Source organism: Hemicordylus capensis, chromosome 1, assembly GCF_027244095.1.
Source record: "Hemicordylus capensis ecotype Gifberg chromosome 1, rHemCap1.1.pri, whole genome shotgun sequence".
Classification (NCBI taxonomy): Eukaryota; Metazoa; Chordata; class Lepidosauria; order Squamata; family Cordylidae; genus Hemicordylus; species Hemicordylus capensis.
In genome coordinates, this window is record NC_069657.1 from 219,663,122 (window position 1) to 219,686,260 (window position 23,139).

Below are 23,139 nucleotides of genomic sequence, written 5' to 3' on the forward strand. Positions count from 1 at the left end.
CTGTGCCAAGTGCAGCCCGAGATAATACAAAGTCAGTACTTAGATATACTCTCCTAGTTTTAAAGGCAAAAATAAAAGAGCCTCTGAATTGCCCCATCAAAACCTATATAGAGATAGAGCCTGTCTTAGTGGGAAACTATCTTCCTTTTAATAATGTAAATTATTGCAAGGAGGCATTGGAAGAAGTCAAGAGCAATATTTTTTTCCAGAAACAGCACAATATTTATTTAAACATTTTAATAGATTTATATATAGATTTTCTGCATTGCAGATTCATTTCAATTTTATACATCTGTATTTACAGTGATTAAAATATTCTCTATGACTCTGGCAGATATTTACAAGGTCAACAGTTAACTACATTTCACATTTCAACAACAGTTAACAGCATTAACCAAGTTCAGTAAGACAGTTAAGATAATGGCTCACATGCACCAATATAATGATCTTCAAACATGTCCTCTGAGCTCTGTTCACAAGCATTTTCACAGTTCCCAGGTTAGATGACCAAACACTGTGAAGACATACCCATTTTGATAGCCTTTCACCAGCACCAAATCCTGAATGTTTGGGGTGTCAATACCAACATGCAAATTCATGCTGGTGGAGCATTAACATAATTCTAGTCCTTTTGCCAAATAGATTTTGTATACAGTAAGTGGGGTATTTGCTGCCTATGCTCCTTTTGTGAGTGAGGTAATAGATTACACAATGCCAAAGCAGTAAAAATCCTTCACAAAAGCTTAGTTCAAAGTAGTAAACCCTTGTATGAAAGCAAGTTTGGGAGCAAGGGAAAGGGTGTATGTCTTTCAACACTAGAGGATTATACAGCTACTTGGCAAACTAATTAGTTTCTCCACAACAATAAGAATCAAAGTTAAATTGTAAAAGTGATCTTACTACAAATATTAGAACTTTGCTACAGATTGTGAGGAGTGTGAAAAATCTCTTCATTGCCTGTAACAATTTGTAAAACTACTCAGACCAAAATTGTAGTTTCAAAATGATTAAGTGGCTGACAACTCAACAACCCTGCCTGTAAAATACTTAATATGGAAGAGTTTTCTTCCCACTTAAGAGACTCCTTTACAGTGTATAAAACTTTCCAAGAATAGCCAGGTACTAATGCCCTTCCCACAATTTCTAAACTGATTGGTAAGAATATTGTAAAAAGTATTTTTTTTAAAGGACCAGATAAACACACACATTTCACTCACATAGGAGTACTAAATCAAAACTGATTATAGGTTAGAAGCTCTATTTATCATAAAATAAAATTTAAAGTCAAAGAGATTAGAGTTGTGTAAACGTAGGGAAATAGCACACCTCGCCCTTCAGATAGTTCACATCCTAGTTTAAGTAGAATAAAGATTTGGGGTTTTGTTAATTTAGATGAACTATTAACTGTTGGAATTCATATTTGTACTGCTAGAACAGGAAGAATCTTGGTCCCTTCTGAATTAACGCACCCAGAAATGTCAATGTGATCTAATGTGTAAGTACTTCAATACTTCTACATTTAACAGAAAAGACAAAGGTTTTTGAAGTCCACTTTTAAAATAAGTGTGAAGTCAAGAAATAAAAGAATTTAATTGCGCTCACTAAAAATCTCTCTACCTTGCAATTTGAGGAACAATCAGAAATGATTTTTAAAAAAACTTTATACCCCAACTCTGCAACCATCTAAATATTATAAATTCTACTCCTAAAGTTGACTATTGAACCTATTATGCAGTTCCAGTGCCCAATCGTGATAATCCCAAGCGACTCCAGTAAGTTATTTATAATGGCTATATCTTTGTCTTCTGCGCCTGCATTTAAAACAGTGATACTGCAATTTAACTGACTTTACAAATGTTGAAGATGGTTAAGTGAGCATTAGCACACCCGATTTTGAAAATCCTACTCATTTACTCTCTGGAGTGCTTCAGGTTTGATATTTTTCTCTATCAAGTCTAGGTAGGTTTGTTTTAGAGCAGAACATTGTTCTAAATAAGTAGTGAGCATGGTCCAAAATGCATAAACCTATCAAGTCCAAGAGGCCTCTCGATTTGTTTTTTCTTCCAACAGCAGCCCCGCAAATGTCACGACAGACTACTTTTAGAACTGAAGAGAGTTTCTAAAGCTATTTGCAATATGGATGGGATGTATCGGTTTTTCAAAGAAAAAGGTCAAGGGACTCATTATAAGCACTTAAGTGAACCTAAGGAATCTTTGGTTTGTGACAGACAGAAAAATGACAGGACATCAAAAAGTAACAAGTTCCATATTCTGAACAGGACCAAGAATTATGTAGATTAATTAACATGGAGTATTCAGACTTAGCACAGTGAGGGTTATCCAGAGAAATTTGGACATGCCTGAGACACACTGAAACCTATGAAGTAGTGACATGTCATTGAAATAAATGAGAAATCAGTGACATGTCACTGATTTCAGTGAGAAATAAGCAAACCTTTCCTTCTCTAGACTGTACCTAAAAGTTAATCTATGTAGCTTTACAGGGCTGGAATGAAATAGAATAAATTAACCAGTGAAGGGTTTTGTATAAGTAATATTTTCTCCTAATGCCCCAAGACTGAATATATGTAATACTACAGCAAGTTAACTGTCTTTGGCAATGACTGAATTTCAGCACTTTACAGTTTGTCTGATTTACATTTTGAGTAAAAGCTAATTTATAATTGCACAGTGCTTTCCGTCTTCCTGTTCAAGCCTCTGAATTTGTAACACCAAGCTTTTTTATTTTATCCAAATAGTATTTTCTTTTTCAGTGTGTTTTAGGATTAAATAAAAATGAAGATTGATAATTAATAGACTAATCCTCATTTTACAAATTCCATTACAATAGGTGTACTTAGAAAAAAGGGGGAGGGTCTGTTTAAACCATGGTCTTATGATAGTACTTTCTACCCTAAAATTATTCCTTTAGAAATTATTATTTGTAGCCAACTGCAGAAGTTTTTCCCTGACAGGTAAATACTGATTATTAAATATTAAAATGCAAATCACATTTTTAAAATAGGCAAGATAGATGCAGTAGTTTTACAACTGTCTTGCTTTATGATCTTATATTTACTTCTATTTACATACAGCATACAAACAACTGAGGCAATTGATTGTCAACACAACAAATCCACACACACTAATCGCATAAGGAAAAAAAAATCTGCCCCCTTAACTCTATTGTTCTTAGAATAGTGCAAGTAAAATAGTTGAAAACATTATTTTCACTTCTCCAACATCAGAGTGCAGATGAACATAACCTGCACTAATTCTAGAAAGAACAGGAGACAAACCTGATTAAGTATCAGATAATTTTACATGACTATATTGCAAATCCTATGAGTAGTCTAAGTGAAACATATTCAATGTGATATGATGAATCCATCATTCCAGCATGGAACTAAACATAGTTTCATATTGATAAGCTTTTAAAAAAACTGAACCAAAGAGCTGCCCCAAAATTTGCAATGAGGTACGAAATATTCATCATCAGCCCAATACTCAATATTGTTTTGTATCAAATTAACTATTTCCTTTCACACAGTTGTCTGCAACATGAAAGATTGTTTCCTTAACCAAACTAACTACATAACAAATAATCAAAAGGCTTGGTCAAAGTCTGTTGACTTGACTAACTTGCAACTGTATGTTTACTCTTCCTCATATATGGAACCCAGAGCAAAATGAATGGCAGTATATTTAATTGTGGGAAATTAACATGCAAGTCCAATTAAGATGTACAATTACTTCACAGAAGAATGCATATGCAATATACTATGTCATTCCTACCCACCACGTCCATAGATATTTCCAGAAAAATCTGATCTTGCGTTGTCCATAGAATTTTTCTTCAATCAAAGAAGTGAAACTGAACAACAAAAAGTTGGTTACCCACAATAAATCTATAACGATGACCAAGGTAAGAGAAAAACTTAATGTGTTTTATATAACTCAAAGCCAAACCAACATATACATCAAAATGATTGACTTTTGGAGTTATATAAAATCTATATTAAGTTCCTCTTACCTTGGTGGTCTATGAACATAACTTCCCACCCAACAATATTCTTTCACAGCTACTTAATTCTACACATAAGATGTCCAAGTGTTCTATTTTGTTCTTTTGTATGCTTCATAAGGAACAAAGTATTATAAGGTGCTGGCATTAGAACAGAACCTATATCAGAACAGCTTGGGGTAAAGGACTTTAAATGCAGGTATCTATTTTTGTCATAATCATCAGATAACTAGTTTTCACTTAATAATGGATTGTAGATAAGCAGCTTGTACGGACAGTGCCAAATATGTGACCCTTCATTTGGCAAGGCTGGCTTTTCCACATCAATTCAATGCAGTTTCATTCCATTTTCATTCACTTTATAAAAATGCAGTGGCTATAGATGTAACATTAGCCAAGTCTCTCAACCATCATTAAGAGATAGGAGCACTACTCACATTTGTGTGCATGCTGCCCCCCCCCCCGCTTTCTTTTCAGAGAACTATGGTTAGTATCGTATCTACACCAAGATTAATGCTAACCAAGCTTAATGTTAAACCAGAGTTTGTAACCTACTTCTCACTCGGGTTTCAAGCACTGGTTTAAAACTATAGTTTGTGTTCAACTCAGTGCAGGTATAACTGAAATGCAAAGGGGGAGATTGAGTAGAAGAGGAACATGCGAGCACAAGGAGAGGAAAGGAAAGGGCATCACACACAAGCTTGTGGGGCATTGCTACTCTCTTAACCATGTTTAGGAGATTGGGGGATATTCCATCTACATTGAGCCACTTCTTACACATACTAAGCATTAGTATACTGCTCCAATACAACTTGGGGCATCTTGGCATGGAGCAGCAAATACATCTATGGATACTAAAACATTGCCTGTTAAAATGATTGCTCAATATTAGAAAGAAAGAGGAATAACCTGAAGGAAAGATGTTCAGCAGCATTCATTTTTTAACAGAACATAATATAAAAGATCCTTGGGACAAAGGTAAGCATATCAGTTGGAGCCCACTGTTTGAGGAAAAGTGCATATTAGAAAGTGGACAGAATTCAAATGCTGTGTCTAAAGCACACAATGAAAGTCACTGACAAAAAGGAAAACAGCAAGCAAACATTTGTAACAGATTAGATTTTTAAAACACATCAAAGGCACTAAACACAACTAAATAAGAACATTTTACTGCACAACAACAAAAGAAGCAAATTGCTAACTAATGAGATTGGGCATCTTTATCTCATCAATGTCTACCCCAGCCCAAGGACACATAATGGGAAATTTTAACATGGTGAGGACGTGTGTGACATATTTTGGTTCAAATGAGCCAATGCCTTTCTGCAATATGGTGAGTATACTACAGCTACATATCAGAAATATGCTGGCACATTCTTTAAGACTAGTTGGAACATCTGACTTGTATGCCTTCCAAAGAGGAAAAGTACAAAGCAGCAATTTGGTCCTTAGTATACTTTATAGCCATTGCTATTATTTGACTAAGATTCCCTTTTCAACTTAAGTCTGCCCAGAATACACACAGCAGGATCCAAAGAGCTACTTCAGGTGTGTCTATGGACTTGGGTATGTTCAGTGGGACTTTTAAAAACCCATTTTTGAACCCCCTCACATCCCCAATGCCATATCACAAATCTGCTTTAGGAAGTCCTTATATTTAGAAGTGGTTTGGTATGTGGCATGGGGGCTTCTGTTTAAGAAACAGAAGCCCAAAGTTCCCCTTGGCCTACAGCACTAATCATATAGCCTTGGATCCCAGCCATAGTTTAACAGGAGGAAGCATTTCTGCACAACAACTGTTTGATTAAGAGTGCATCCTACCAGTACTCTAGAACATGAACAGCCTGTTCCCATCTCCATTCAATGAAATATAAGCATTTTACCAAGTTTAACTTGATGTTGCCTTTGATTACTATGTCAAAGTCAAAAAGAGGCCTAGCAAAGATTAACACCGTACAACATATTGCTTAATGTTACTCTCTAAATTAGGGCTGCACAACTCTGGCCCTCCTGCAGATGTTTGACTACAACTCCACTCATATCTAACTAATGGCCGGCTGAGGATGATGGGAGTTGTAGTCTAAAAAACAGCTAGAGGGCTACAGTTGCAGCCCTGCTCTAAATGCAATGGCTAAACATCTAATCACAGGCAAACCTTTCTGTGCTTCCAGTTTATGGTCGTTAATTACTGAAACAGGAGTTTTCCTTCTCTCTTGTAACAACTTTACTAATTAGCTTGGCTATGTTTCTGTGAAAAGGCCCAATTTCAAATTAAGAGGCAGAAAGGAAAAAGGGCAGAACTGGAATCACATTTTAAATATTGTTTTAATTATTTTCCAGCAGAGTAATGGCACTTCATAGTACTGAATGCCATAGGCTTTAATCCATCTAAAAATAACCCATTTTGTTTCTACTTCTCCCAGCTTCCCTTCAGATTGTAGTGAACCTAATATGGATATGGATATATAACTTCCATCTGCTTAAAAGATAAGAACCTGAAAAATGCAAGGTCAACATACAGCAAGGGATAAGAGAGCAAAGTCTTTGCTTTTGCTTCTTATGTATACAAGACCAACTAAGACCTGATGAATACTTTTCTCTAGTATAACTAAAGCATTTTAAAACAGTGATATAAAACACAGATGACAAATATTGCCCACGCATAAGTTACATGCATTCAAGATTAGAATTGGGGGGCAGGGGGGAAAGAACTACTCTCCCTTCCCCCATCACCATCACATTAGCTAGAAGGAATGGTCAGTTGCAATGGATTAATCACAATATAGGCAGTAAGCTGTTATCCTATTGGGAGAGAAGACTGCCCAAAACCCCACTGTTTGGGCAATGATTTCAAGGGAACACAGCCACCTCAGTGTTTCCAGAAACCATTACCTCTGTTTCTGGCACATCCTGCTGGAGAACATTCTGTCTTTCCTATAAGTTTCCAAGTCTCTATTGTGACCAAATTTAGTCATCCCAGAGCAAGCAGCCTGAAGAGTTTCCCCTTAACCTGAAATTCTTGTTGATTTCAAAGATCACTAGTTTACAAAAATAACTCTTCTTTTAAAAAGGAGCAGTACCAAGCAGTAATTTGGGCGAAAGTCTGCGTGCCCCTTTTCTACTTTTCAGTTACTGAAAACATAATTTACCTTTCAAAGTCAGAGTATACAGGCAAAATAACCCTGTGTCCTGAAGGGGGAAGACATGTAACATGAAATATGGCTACAACGCCATTAAAAGTGCATTGTAACCTACACTGTCTACTTAACAACACACTCTTTCTGAGAAAGCTGTAACTTGGTAACACACAAGACTCCGTTGCTGAATATTAGGGAGTTTTTTGTGGGGGAGAGCAAGAGAGTGAAGGATGGTGGAGAAGGAGGACTACTCTCATTTCAATGACAAAGTGCATTTAGACAGCCGCCAGGAACAGTGACAGCATTCCCCCTCCCTCAAAACTGATTGCACAAACTCAGAGGTCCAAAGTCCTACTAGAATCTCTGAGGCACTCCTGGTTCCAAGAGACAAAGTCACAATCCAGTAGTCTTTGCAGAACTGTAGATTCAGAAAACTAACCCGTTTCTATTTCTCAAGAAAGCCAAAAGCTTCATTTTCATAGGGATCACATTCACCATTTCCTCTGATCTTCTCAAGACTCACAGTGTTGAAATGGGATTGATCAGCCTACAATGGATTGCACATCACCCAAGGAGAAAGGAAGGCATGGAAAAGGCATAAAGTACATTTTATACTGCTTCACAACCACATTTATAGGGGAAGGGGCCACGAAGAGGAACTGGATTATGAGGTTTTATTGCTGTTTCAGTACAAAATATAGTATGGTATCTAAAATGAGTTGAACAAGATCACAAAAGCCTGGATTTTCACACTATAGGATGATGGTTGCTGTAGTTGCTCAAGGAAGAATTGGGTAAAGGGAAAAGTATAGGAAGGATAACAAAGCTAAACCTGGGATATCAGTTGCATATTGAAACTTGGGGATCGGGACTGCTTGGTCAGAGGAGCTCCTGGTGAGAGGACATCTTTACCATTTCCAGCTTGTCCTAAGCGGTCCTCCTGTAGACTAATGGTCGAAAATCGATTGGTGTTGCCAGCTGCTAAGTTAGTAACACCCTCGCTGCCAATGCCAACACTGGAGCCCACTTGACTGCCATTCACATAGTCAAATGATTTACTGGAAGAAGCACTGGCAGTCCTGATCAGGCTCACACTATTGGCTTTTGGCACCACCTGCCCAGCAGGCAGGCTCAGGTGTTTCTTTGTAGGAGTCATTTCAATTGCATCTGTACTGAGGTCGATTGACTGGTGTAGGTACTGCTTACGGGCAGATTCTCGAGGGCTCTCACTCGGTTTGGTGGCCAAAGCGATTTCTTTATCCCTGGCTGAACGGCCACTTGCTCCTTTCCTTAAGCTGCCCCTTTGGGATGTGGATGAAGGTTTGGTCCCAACTGGCTGGCTGCTCAGGGATGCTCCAGAGGAAAACCCTTCATCAGCATCATTAAGGTTCACAGATTCTTCTCTTCCATTGATACCATCAGCATCTAAAACAAATCCAAACAAATACAATTTGAGAATGAAACTGTCATGGTGCAGATTTATACATTTAATCAGACGCTTTTGAAAATGCATTTAAGTTTGTTTTACACTCCCAGTTTTGTGAACAGAAGTGTCTTTGTGTTGCAGTGTTTTATTTTACTGAAACTGCTGAGTACCCAGAATGTTGGGGGCAATATGCTAAAATCACTGTAAACCGCTTAGAGAGCTTCCAGCTATAGAGCGGTATATAAATGTAAGTGCTATTGCTATTGCTATTCAAACTCAAATAACTCTCCTGGCAAAACTATACATATCCTGACAGATTCAACTGCTTTATATTAAAAAAACACATAAATTAGCTTAACCTGCTGTGCACCACAGGCCAGGTCATATTAAACCTCTTTTCTTGAAACAAGAGAGTTTATAGTAATACACCTATGACCAAGGCTGCAATCTTAAACACACTTTCTTGGAAACATCTTCCACAAGAACTACATATTTAGCGATGACTACCAATATTGCAATTTTCTCCAACTGCTCAAAGTGTTTCACAAATTATTTCTGATCTACTAGAACCCTTTTAGAATTGTAATGTTTATTAATGACATCAGAGTGCTCCTGCCACATGCACTTGTGCCTGAAACTATAGTGCATGTAATATGAAGGCATATCATTCACTTGGCAAGTAATGAAGGTGCGGCCAAAATGATTTTAGAGCCCAACAGTAGTGGTTCTGGTCTCTAAGCTAATTAAATGCATTCATCCTTCTCCATATTAGGATTTCAGATATGGGTGTGACTTAGAGCAGTGTTTCACTTTATGCCGTGCCCCCACATTATATGCCACTGGAAATGCTTCCATGTGGCAACAGCCAGACAGCCCACAATTTCCAACAGTCACTCATGACGTGGATTGCCCCAACTGTGTGGATAATCTCCATGAGAGTACCACAGCCGTTGGAAATGTGTATCGCTGTCATAGAAACTTTGCTCAGTTAGCAGGGGAAATGTAAAGAGGCACCTTTTTTAAGTAGTGGTCCTCTTTACTGAGCAGGCGAAAGAGCAACTAACCGGCTCTATCCTTCCCCAGCCCTCCAGTGGCTGCTGCGGGTATCTATCTTATGTTCCTTTTTTGAAGATTGTGAGCCCTCTGAGGACAAGGAGCCTTTTTATTTTTGTATTTATATCTATGTAAACCACTTTGGAAACCTTTGTTGAGAAGCAGAATATAAATATATTTGTTGTAACTGTCTCTGGAGCAATCCGCAGTGTGAGTAACATTCCATGATTAATGCCATTGTGTGGCATTAACACTGAATGGAGTTTCCAGCATCCTCCTCACATGTGCACGTAACAAGAGCCCTGGCCCTTCTGAGAGCATTAAGGAACACAGGAACATAGGAAACTGCCATATACTGAACTAGACCATTGGTCTATCTAGCTCAGTATTGTCTTCACAGACTGGCAGCAGCTTCTCCAAGGTTGCAGGCAGAAGTCCCTCTCAGCCCTATCTTGGAGAAGCCAGGGAGGGAACTTGAAACCTTCTGCTCTTCCCAGAGCAGCTCCATCCCCTGAGGGGAATATCTTGCAGTGCTCACACATCAAGTCTCCCATTCAGATGCAACCAGGGCAGACCCTGCTTAGCTATGGGGACAAGTCATGCTTGCTACCACAAGACCAGCTCTCCTCTCCAGAAATTACATTTCTATGCCTTCATATTGTTGTATGAAGTGAAACAGCCCTCTGTAGCTGTTGCTTCATCTCTAACACTTAACCTACAGGCAGCTTGTCAAGCCACTACTGTGCTCCAACCCATTCTCTAGAAGTCATTCTCCTATAACCAGGTTCATTCTCGTGATCATGCAATGCTGCTCCATGGAATTCTCAATTTTATGTATTCTGCCTCGCATCTCCTCTCCCCACCCCAACCCCACAAACCAGATTTTTAAATCTAGAATTACAAATCAAACACCGGGGGTGGGGGGAGAGAAGAAGACATACTGGAGGAATATTTTCTACTTTTTTCCTAAACAAATTAAATTTGTTTACTTCAAGTATTACAAATAATGGTCTGCATCCAAACTCAGAACTGCATGTGGGCAATGCTTCTATATGTATACAGGAGTGGCAATTACTGGCAACCCTCCTTCCCCTCCATGGCCAACAATGCCTCCCAAAACATGTCCTTTTGGGATGGGGGGCCCTCAGGGACATATTTTCAGACAGCACATGGCACTGGTGGGAAGGGGGCAAGGGCTGAAAATTCCCCCTCCCAGTGCACAAGTAGTAACATCCCTGCATGCAACTCTAATTTGGATGCAAGTCAGTAGGAATAAATAATGCTAATGCTGCTGCTCTGTGGACCAGAAATATGCTTTAAGAAAGAGCATGTAGTTTACATTTTCCTACAATACTTCCCAGCAGATCAAAGGAGACTTTAAAAAAAGAAAGCCACTTTGCACATGGTATTCTTCACAATGAAAAAAGATGCAATTTAATGCATACCTACAATAGAATACTCTGAAAGCAAAAGCACCTTTGATTCAGATGCAGCATTTACATTCTTTTAGATTATCATGCAAAGCTAAATGACAAGTGCATTTGGTTGAACGGCAGCAGCCACCACCGCTAACACCACCTCTCTCAACCCTGTCCAGCAACCTCCCCACATGGGGATGGTAACTATAGGATCCACAATAAGAGGATTCTAATGAACAGCACACAAACTGGCATGGAGAAGCCTCCCAGCTATATGGCCAAGGTCCCTCCATGGATGTCTCAAGTTCTAATGCGTGTTTTGCAAAATACTCAAAAATAAGTAGTATGAATCTGCAAGTGGCAGACCAGAAACAATATTTGAAAGAGTAATGCTGTAAGGTAGCCGTTCAACTTAGAGAAGAGTCAGAGAGGCTCGGTGTGAGCTTTCAGGATGCTACCACCATGCAGAGGCCCAGGCAGCTCAGCAGTGCTCAAGTGAAAGCAGACAAAACATGCAGAGTAGTACCTTTCCAATCAGAGCCCAGACTGCATCTGGGATGAGCTCTTGCAATTTGCTTCACTTACACTTGCACAGTCTATTCATGTTCTCCCTCTTATTCTATCTCGGTCCTCAACAAGGACATGGCAGTAAGAGACATGTCAACTTTCTTCTCTTGCAGAAAAGAGAAGTTTTTGTTGTTGTTGTTGTTTTAAGCAAAAGCTGAAATCTTAGCAGGCAACATAACTTTTACCATAACACTAAAATCTGAAAAGCAGAACCACACATCAGCTAAACATCTGTCCTATCCTATTTATTTTTTGGTTGTGGTTTTGACTTTGTGCCATGTCAGCTTCTAATTTTTTGGTCCAACAGTCATAAACTGCTAGAAATAATCAAAGCTGTTGCCGCTAACTAGTGCAAAAAAGACCACCACATTTCATTTAACACACACACCCCTCATGTCAAGCATTACTAACCCACTTCTTGCTAACTTGCAGAATATTTCTGTATTAAACAAGATATTCTTCATTATTAAAAGAATTAAAAACTTGTAATATAAGAATCAAGTGCAGCCAAGAAATAGCACTTCATTCAGTCCCACTTTTCTGTCGTGTAATGTATTAGTATTTACTAACTTAGTTTTCACAAGATCAACACCTCCAATTTAATCATCAGAATTATATATATTCAAATCTGGGAATTATTTGTGATAAAGCCAGAGTCAACTCCAAACTTCTTCTATCCCAGAACTTCACCAGGTGACAGCCTTGCTCAGTCTGAATACAAGATTAATTTTCAGTTTTCTGTACTTAGTACCACATTTCAGGATTCTTCATTTATTTGTTCAGTATTCAGTGATGAGGTAATCCGCACTCCAAAGTAGTCGGCACATTTAAAGTTATTGCAATATTTAAAAAATAAATGAAGTGTTAAAAACAGGAATACTACATCTTTTACAACCATTTTTCAACAGAAGATTCTCAGCAAATGTGAGGACTTCTTGGCATCCTTCTGGTCATGCACATGCAACATTTAGTAAGTACAACAAAATAAGAGCAGTTGGGAGAAATGGAGAAAAGTTGAGTTTGCGGCTTTTATTTACTGAGCAAGCTCAAACTCACTGCACCAGGAACTAATTCTAAAACTGCTTAATGCTTGCAGAATTATTTTCCACTGACGTTTGAAGACTCCTATTACTATGGAAGATCTGATTACACATGATGTGTTCATGTGTAACAAAACATTTACTCTAGAAGGTGTTGGATGATAATCTTCCTCCGGGAAATTGTGGAGCATGTGCATAATCTGCAGGTACCATCTCAGACAGGATATGTCTTAAGTTATCAGCAATGCCAAAGAGACTGCACCAAAATGACAAAGGGGGCATTACAGAAACAGATTAGGAATTGCAAAATATATTTTGTGGCAAATTCAGCACCCATCCACCAGCATCAAGGGGACTATACTGATTACATGCACTGCATAAAGAGAATGCTTTTTAGTTAAAAAAGAAAGAAAGGATAAGTTAATAGTTTGTCTAAATACAGTCTGAAGAATACCACTGTATAAGGCTGTATGAATTATCTCCACCCCCAAGCGTGGGCTGCATCTATCAGAATACTCTGGTTTGAGACACTCCCTCTTAAAGACTAAAAACGTGACAACTTAATTCTGCTTTGAGAAATAGTTGGATTGTAAGAGACAGCCCACTCACATTAGTCTCATGATCAGATGAGCATTTCAACTACCTGGAAATTCAGCAAGGTAATGTGAAAAGTGCTTGACCTTAGAATTTAAAAAAAGCTATTTTCACAATATTCTCTTGTTGACTTAAGTCACCATTATCCTTCAACATACCCTAAATGGATTCCAGTTTTCCAACATGATCTTAACATAATTTGATGCATTATCTTATTCTAAATTTTAAGCGTTAACATGCTCAGTAACAGGGTGCTTCCAAACAATCTCAAAGTCATTGGGTATGGCTTTTTGCCTTATTTTAGCCAAGCCAAGCTAAGTGTCACACAGAGGTTCAAGAGCCAGACCTGGTGCTAGGCATGAAGGAGGTGCATGTATTACAGCAAGAAGAGAATACATTTTATGGCCATTGGAAACACATTCTAGGATGCAAAGGAGTTTTGCTTGGGGATAAGGAGCCAGGATCTCCTTCAGGAACTGCCTTACTGACTTCTGCCTCCTCATCTCTGTCCTACCCTCTGTTGTGGCTGCTGCCAAGTTGGGCTCCGGTGAGCCATACTCAGGGGTCCTGAGCACCAGCACGTCCCCCTCTTGCTTGCGTTTGATCCCTAGGTCTGTGGAGCCGTGTAGGATCGGGGATCCAGGAATGCTCAAGTCAGCATCGTTTGAGAAGTCAAAGCCATCTGGGATTCAACATATAATATTTTAGTGCTTTTCTACTCTTTCCCTAAATATATTCCAACCCAGGCAGGGAAATAAAAGTTTACATGGACATGGAACACACAAGATCAGCACCTAAATTTTTCTAGGCAGAGGAAGGTGGACACCATATGAATAGATAGGTGTGCTGTATACAGGAGACCAGCAAAAAAACATATCAACAATAAGGACACACATGACCAGGGATTTGTAAAATGGCAATATTCATTTTTAGGGTCAAGCCACCAATAGAATAAAAACCCAGATTTCTAGTGCTGCTGAAGAACGGAGTGTGAAGAGCTGCATTTTTACACATTTCAACTGTATGCTTTTCCACTCTAAGGCAATATTGTATAATACACCTATAAGAACCTTAATAGCCTTACACACAGGACACAGTGCTTATCATTTAAAAAGCCACCACTATCTTCATAATTGCTTCCCTTTTCTTTGACACAAACTTTCAAGCAATTTCAAACCAAAGTTGATTAGAAGCTGTTCATCATGAAGAACGAAAACAGGTTCCTGAAAACAGCTTGACACACAGACTGGTATTCCTCAGTTATATTTTTAAGAGCATGTAGGGCTTAAACATATTATTTCAGAGGTGAATATGCATTATGGAAAGTTGGCTTGAAAAATATTAATAGGCTGAGATGTTGTAGGGCCAGCATATAATGTTTTGCAATGAGAATTGGTTTCCTAGGTGAATTCTATCTACACCAAGTGTGTAGGCATTTAGAATCTGAAACAGTGTCCTTTCGAAATATGAAATACTTTGAAAAAGAAAAGGCACTGCAGGTCATAACTTTGAGACACACTATTTGGCTGCAGTTGCTCACTGTTTTCCAACTTCAAACATGAGTCATCTGAGACAAATTAGGAGTAGAGGGGCAACACAATTCACCCTACTGAATATGGCGAAGTTTGTACGTTCAAGCCCTGCAACCAACATTCTGTTCCACAGGATACCATTTAAGTCTCGAGTCATTCTAAATTTCCTACACCATGAAATAAAGGCAACATTTTCTTCCTGCGCAGGGCGTGATCATGATCACAAATGCATATACAAAGAACAAACTGATCAGCACTATGTATATCAGAAACCAACATCAACATTCAAGCTCAGAAACCAGTTTGTAGCAATGGAGGTGAAGAATGCTATGCTATAGTGACTACTTTCCACTGGGAAGCCTTACCTTCTCTTCTCCAGCGATGTCGGCGGATCGAAGCTGTTGTAATAGCAGTCCGAGAAATCCTTGGCACCGTTGGGGTAACCTCCACCTTCAGCACCTTCCGCCCTTCTTGCGATGCATCAGGAGCATCAAAGGGCAATGAGTTCTTCATAGCATTTGCAACCTATGACAGTAAAATGATGTACAAATTGGCCATCTTAACAAGCATGTTAAGAAGACTGGAAGAAGAAATGGTAAAAAGTATTATACATAAATATAACAATTTGTGTAGAGTTACAAATGTACATTTCGTAACTCTAAAAACAGTATCACAATATACTATCTTCATATGATCACTTTTGACAACTCTGCCTTATTTATATACCCTTATCACAATAAGTAGCATCCAGACCTTCAACACATCTGGATACTACACAATGCTATCAGTAAAAGCTTCTTCTGTAAACAGAAGGAGGTACGCTGCCGCCCCAACCAGACCATTTTAAAAGGCAGTGCTGGTGGGGAAGATGCGGTGGGAGGGGTAAGAGCACCCTCCCCCGTCTGTAAAGAGATCCGCCCCCCCTTCAAACCAGCAGATGCTGTTTCCGTGCACACCACTATCCTAAATAATCAAGAAGATTTAATAGGATACAAATAAAAACTCTGAGAAGTTGCAAGTCAGGAATACCCATACATTTCCTATCAATTATGCAGATGCAGCAAGTGTTTATTAGATATAAGCAAGATAGGATATCCTTTCTTAAGAATATTTTCTATACTACTTTTCAATAAACATGTCCTCAAAATGGTTTACATAGCCAGAGGAATAAGATGGTTCCCCATCCCCAATGGCATCATAATCTAAACAGTCACTGGGTTGGACAGGGACAGATACTCTCCCCTTGCTAAATATAAGGCAGCCATCACTTCAAAAGCTGCTCCTTTGCCCTGCTAGTCCAATTTTTTTTAACAAGAAAAAGTGACAGGAGTAATGCATCTCTATTACTCATTAAGGGGTTGGGGGTCAGAGACACTGTGTTGCCGTGGTTCCACTCCTACCTCTCGGGCAGATTCCAGACAGAGTCGCGTGCTCTTCAAAATCTGAACTGTTATAGCTGCCGAGCATGTCCTCCTCTACTGTTTGTTTTACAGATATATTTGCACCTCTCTCATCTTTCCATTGCTATGCAAGTATCCGGGACACTCAAGCCAATTTTATGTCTCCTTCCTGCTTTCTGACTCTAAGCCTGCCATTACATATAGCGTTGGAGAAGGCGTAACCTCCCTAGATGCCTGCCTGGAAACAGTGATGGCTGGAAGAGGGGTAACAAACTGACAATCCAGAAAAGACTGTGCGGGGTCAGAACTCAGGAGACAATTTTGATCGACCAGTTCTGGATGAGGTTGCACTTCCCCAGAAGGAACAGATATGCAGTTTGAGCATTGCTTCTGTATCCTAACCTCACCCTGTCCTAAGTTGAGGCAGTGGCCAGAAGTGCTTTCTATCAGCTTTGGCCGATTCGCCAACTGCATCCATTTCATGAGATAAACGACCTCAGAACAGTAGCACATATGCTGGTAACCTCCAAACCTGATTAATGCAATGCAGTCTATGTGGGGCTGCCTTTATACATAGTCCAGAAACTGCAGTTACAGAATGCGGCAGCCAGGCTGGTCTCTGGGTCATCTCTGAGAGACCATATTACTCCTATACTAAAAGAGCAACACTGGCTACCAATAAGTTTCTGGGTAAAATACAAAATGTTGGTTATAACCCACAAAGCCTTAAACAGCTGAGGTCCTGGGTATTTAAGACAACATCTTCACTATGAGCCCCACCACCCATTGAGATAATCTGGAGAGGTTTGCCTGCAGTTGCTATCAGCTCATCTGGTAGCTACGCAAGGAGGAATAGGCCTTCTCTGTTGCTGCCCTCAGACTCTGGAATGCACTCACTGATGAAATAAGAGTCTCCCCATTTTTGACAACTTTGAAAGAATAAAATAAACCAGCCATTTAATCACACTGTAGATGAGTTCTGTATGGCAATAAATCTTAAGCCAAAGTGTGCCACACTTTCAGAACAGACCAAAGATCTCTCTGAAGTTTTGTTTTTCATGAACTTGTGACACTTTCAGTAGTCAAGATAGCTGAACATGAAAATTGCAACCTTTTTGCTTACATTACAGATGCTTTAAAAAAGGAAGTAGTCACTTGTACAGCAATTCAGGCATATGATGCTTATTCAAAACTATTTTTTCCTTTTTAAATGTTAAAAGTGGATCTCCTCATCACCCTCAAATTAATGGGATTTCTATTACTGTTCAGCTTATCACAGAATTGTTCTCAAGATGCAGGCACATAGCTCACATTAGCACAGCAGTAAGCAAACTATGAACAGAAATCTCAAATGGCAGCTTGCAAAAAAATTTATTTAAGAAAAACTGCTACACAATTAGAGTTCCTCTTGCTTTCATATTCTTATACTTCAGAGAAATGCACAGTCATCTTCCAGAGGAAAGCAGATAGCAAATAAAGGGAAGATGCAACATGACTGTGCTTTACATCATATATGTTACTTAAAACCTTGCTTTACATTTAAAGTAATAAAGCTGGGAGTTGCTTGTGGCTCTTGGAAAACTCAAAATGGATGAAAGAGTTTGAGTAAGAACTGGAAGACTCAAGGTCACCCAAAGATTCAAGGTCACTGGCAAGCAATTCATCTTTCTAAGACTGGGCTAGCATTTTTGAGACCTAGTTGGAAAAAGAAAGGGCACTCTGGATAATTTTTTTTAATTAAGAAAAAATAGAAGAGAGACAGATATAAAAAGAAAAATAGTGTAAAAAAAAGAAGAAAGTGGGCTGAGAGAAAAGTGATAGACATGTTTGAGAAGAAAAAAACGATTACTCCTGTATAAGTATTATAAAATGTGACAAATCAAACAGGAACTGCAATCAGATTAATTTTCTGTTCAGTGCATTGTTCATGTTTAGTCAGAAGTGAAAGCTGAATTCAAACATGAATCCACCTACAGGCTTTTTAGTATGGTTTGTCTCAGAGGGAGACAAGTAGCATATTCAATTTTTAATTTACATTTTTCAATCTAGTAGTGCATTTAGTCGTTTCCTAAAGGAAATCACTGTTCCAATAATTCACCAGACAAGAAGCATTTAAATCATCATATTCAGAAACATAAAGCCAAGTGTCCTAGCCAATAATAATTCATCAAGAGAACTATTTAACCGAATCTATTGGAAAGATGAAAAATGCATTTTTGATTTGCCAAGAAATGATCCTGCAGTTCTCCCTGACAAAAAAGGGCTAGTACTTAAAAGCTGTGAAAAGGCATCACATTATTATTTTCTTCAGATTTGTTGCTATATTCTGCTACAAGAATATCAGACCAATATCACTGTGTTTACCTTCTATGAAGCACATATTCTGCACTGATTCTCTGCCTCTGGCCTTTACAGATTTCAGCACTGGAAGCCCCTGGGCCAAATCTGCCTCCCCATCCCACCCCTAGTCCCCATAAACAGCCTAGAAGTGAAATAACGATAAGGAAAGGGCGATGGCTAGGGCAACAGGGATCACCAGCAATACACAAACTTTAATCCACTAGCTACCATCCTCTTCTCAATGTGGCTGTCTTATAAAACTAGTTTTTAACCATTCCCTCTTCTCCATTATAGGCAAAGATGCAGATCCTCCTCCTCTGTGTTTATGTATCATCTGCCAAAGGGTTTACAGAGATATAAGAACATACAAAAAGCCCTGTTGGTTCAGGGATGAGGCCCATCTGGTCCAGCATCCTGCTTCACACACAGTGCCCCACCAGATGCCTCTGGGAAGCCCATAGGCCAGAGATGAGGCATGCCCTCTTAGGAATCTTAGGTTAACAAGTTTGCTCCCAGAGTCAAATGCATTTTTGAGAGTGTGTGTGAATGAATGAATGAATATTTAATTTCTGCTTCAATTGCCAACTGTGCAAAGATAACAGGAAAAAAAGATGCATGGCTGTATCACAATCTGCTTACCATCAGCAATACCAAACAATATCTCATCTATTGAAGCTCCTTTTGTGCGGTTAACACCACAAGTTAACATCCTGTCAACTAACCAGAACATTAGCGCTAAGACGCAAGGAACCACTGAATTAGTCATGGGGCTTCTGACTTGTTTTTCCTTAAACATCAGCCACTCATGCTGTAAGAAAAAACTGGTTTTGAAAGTGTGTTAAGAGCAGCACCAGGGACATTCAATTGTACCAAAAAACCCAAGTTGTTCTGATAAGAACTAATCTGCCTACTTTACTTTCACTATAATCTTAATAATTACCAACCTCACAAGTTAGCCCACTTCAGCCTTAAAAGTTCACACATCCGCCATCTTGAACACACACACACACACTCACTGCTGGGTGATCTCATAAGCTTACTTTCCTTAAGGAAAGTAGACTTTAAAAAGGCCAAGTTCCACAATGTAAACCTCTTAAATGCCTGTGAGTAGATTACAGGCTTGTGAGTGGTGTTTTTAAAAAAATGGATCCAGTTACAAAAAGTGCATCTGGTGGGGAGGAAACTGTACCAAAGGCTTCATGGTGTGCAGACAAACACTATCCCCCTGACCTGTAACACCGCTGCATTAACTCTGTTGCTACTGTTGGAACAGGCCAAGATGAGCCGACAAGTATGCACTGATCAGAGAGAGGTAGGTTTCAAGCAAGCTAACTTCAATCCATCTCACAAAAACCCTATCTCCTCACAGGCAGTACCAATTCATCCACTAGGGTCAGGCAAGTCAGGGAAGATTATGGGCAAGCAAGCTGGCAGGCTAGTGGATGGGCTGCCTTGCCTGCGTTCAGCCATTTCTGATGTTAAGTACTTTCACTTGGCTGAAAACTGAGAAGCAAGAGAAAATTCTGCCCCAGCTTGCCTCTCCAGAAGTGAGAAGTGTAATAATGGCAGGAAGGACAGCAGAGCCTGGAGTCACTACTCTGGCTTTCACAATACCCAGCAGATCCTCCCTAACTCAGGGCTAAGATTAGGCCTGAGGCTGCCCTCCTCTAAGCAAAGACAAGGAGCTGCCTCACAGTGGCTAGCAGGAGCCATCCAAACTGCACTATCCTAGGCTGGGCCCTCACCCTAATGCAGACGGACGGCACATGTATACATCTGCGTGGCTTTCAACAGAGCAAGCATGCAGAGGGCACCAGTCAGCTGCCAGTCCACCTCCAATGTTTCCATAGGCAACTGATGTTCATGACACTGAGCAACTCTGATCCTGGCCTAGCAGAGAATGCCTGATCTGCAGAGCACACGGCATTGTCAGAATTCCAAAGCACCCATTTATAACATTACTACATTAAATAGTGCACAGACTACTACTAATACAGGATGTAAAATCAGGCTTATTTATATTGTAGCTTATGTTGGGTTTCCAACATACCATATAAGCCATTTGGAAGTAGCCTATTAATGTTAGTAACGTATGCATGTTTTAATCACATCAATGGATTTCAGTAATTTTCTCCTTACCAGCAATGGCTGAGAATAGAGTTCAAGCTGCGCTCTGTAAATTATATCCTCCAGTGACTCCTGACCAAGTTCCCACTGTCCATTGTATCTACGTATGAATAAAAAGGCAGTAAAATCACTCATTACGACTCTGAATGTGAACCCTTTCTCTACTGCATAGTCCAAATGCAGCTGTCATTAACACTTAAATAATTAGGTTACTTCAGACTCCAACCATTGGCCAACATCCAGGCTAAACCCTCCATCAATGCATCGTTTTCCTGTTGCATGAAGAGAGAAAAGCGATTTTCAGTGATCTCTGCTTCCCACTGTAGCCACCTGTGCCACGCAAATCTATCTCCCCGAGGGCTCCCCCCAACCCTCTGGGAGATAGACCTGTTTAAATATCACCCAAGCCGGACAGTATCATTAGTAACTTTATTATCTACTATCAGGTTTCCAAAATTAACAGATAACAAATGTGAAAAATAACCTGGTAGTTTAGATCAGTCAGCAGATACACATAATAAAAATGCTAGATTCACAAAGAACAATGACAAACTGTGCATTAAGTACTCCAGAAGAGGGTTATTGAAGCACAAACAACTTTCATTACTGTTCTTTTAGACACACACGCAGCTATGTGTACTCACAAGTTTACAGTTAGCAGTAGAGGTACACAATCTTCTTTTTAAAAGGTATGCTGATGTGATTGTGATGCGTCTAAAACGAGAGGAAGCCAGAAGTGCAAATCTCCAGGGTCTAAAGCTGGTAGACTGATAAAAGCTAAATTTATGCTGATCAAGGTATTGACAAAATGTCTGCAGACTAAAGTGGCAGATCATAGGAAAAATTAGGAGACAAAATAGCAAGCAACACGAGAAGAAAAGGAAATCAATTCCTATTCAGCTGAAAACTGGGAGCTATTCCTTGCTCAAATCTTGGATACTTACATAGCATAATAGACACCAGTGAGTAGCTGTACCATGAAGTCAGGCTCTAGTACCACTCTGCCACAGTCTTCCTTCCAACTTTTTTCATGTTGCCGTGGAAACCCACTCACACAGAGCCTGGCAAAAAATAGGAAAATCAACAGAACAACATCTTGATCTTACAAACATTGTGAGTGAACAAGCTTTCATGCCATCAATTACATATCACATATAATCAAGCATAATGCTAGTCAACAAAAATGCTATTTGAATGAAGTAGTTGGGGAGGGGGGGAATCACCAATTTTAATCTCTTTTAGAGAATCATTTTTATGAGATTCAATTCCATAAAATACATTTATTTTATTTAACACATTTTTAAAACCACCCCATATGCAAGTCCCTGGACAGTTCACAATCAAAACAGTTTAAAATATAGTTAGCTAAAACTTAAAACCATAAAACTATAAACGTAGCCAGCTCTTCTAAAACTAAAGCTGATAAAACACAACACACTTCAAATTTCAACACAAAGTCAATCCAGTTACCTGTTTATGGGAAATACTTGAGTGACAATGTTTCAGTGTCCTGCTATCATTACTCATAAACCAGGGACCATGTTTTGCTTAACTGTAGTTACTGTCAGTACCAATATAAACAGCTAATCATGGGTAGATCCAGCAAGTAGACTTTGTGAGTCGACACAGATTTATGGTCTGCTCAATATTGGTTAATAAAAGAATCTTTTCATCAGGATGAGTGTGGGAGGGTACATCTTTGTCTCTCAAAATGAATATGAAGAGAAATTAAATTGAGCTCTGTGGACGTGCACCTCAGCACCTAAAGCCCCCTCCCCAAGGATCCTTTTGGCACGAAAAGAATCATAATCAGAGGGAGAATTAGCTCCGATTATGCCGTTCTACCAAGCTCAACCGCCATGAATTTTCACACATACACACTTATTTTGTACTAAAGATGCAGCACGTGCAGCAAGAAATAGATGCAATATGTGCATGCCATGTGTATTACAGAATTCTGTTGGAAGACATTCAGACTGTTATACAGGAATATATATATATATATATATATATATATATATATATATATATATATATATATATTGAACTGGAAGGCAACACTAGCAAAGGCTAGAATCTGAAGTACTACTTTAGACATCATCATCATCATCATCATCATCATAATTAATAATTCGATTTCTATACCGCCCTTCCAAAAATGGCTCAAGGCGGTTTACAAAGAGAAATAACAAATAAGATGGCTCCCTGTCCCCAAAGGGCTCACACTCTAAAAAGAAACATAAGACACACACCAGCAACAGTCACTGGAAGTACTGTGCTGGGGGTGGATAGGGCCAGTTTCTCTCCCCCTGCTAAATAAAGAGAATCACCACGGTAAAAGGTGCCTCTTTGCCCAGTTAGCAGGGGTTATGATATGTCCAATATCATAGGTGCTCCTAGCAGAATTTGGTAGCCCAAATATTTGAACTGTATGGGGATCTCAGTCTATTTCTTTTAGTCTTTCATAAAGCAAAACAACAA

General features: G+C 39.2%; 1 protein-coding gene across 8 annotated transcripts in view; it reads right to left on the bottom strand.

The window, feature by feature from the left end:
* Positions 1–198: 198 nt before the first annotated feature.
* Positions 199–23,139, bottom strand: part of HYCC2 (hyccin PI4KA lipid kinase complex subunit 2) — a 66,900-nt gene continuing 43,959 nt past the window's right edge. For 7 of the 8 annotated variants that reach the window (XM_053279454.1, XM_053279483.1, XM_053279426.1 and 4 more), the window contains 5 exons: positions 21,603–21,719; positions 20,671–20,758; positions 15,157–15,316; positions 13,774–13,941; positions 199–8,586 (listed from right to left, as the gene is read on the bottom strand). In XM_053279454.1, the coding sequence (XP_053135429.1) occupies positions 7,988–8,586; positions 13,774–13,941; positions 15,157–15,316; positions 20,671–20,758; positions 21,603–21,719 (1,132 nt within the window). In that variant the 3' untranslated portion in view covers positions 199–7,987. The remainder of the gene's footprint in view (positions 8,587–13,773; positions 13,942–15,156; positions 15,317–20,670; positions 20,759–21,602; positions 21,720–23,139) is intronic. The other variant, XM_053279489.1, reaches the window with a different exon arrangement.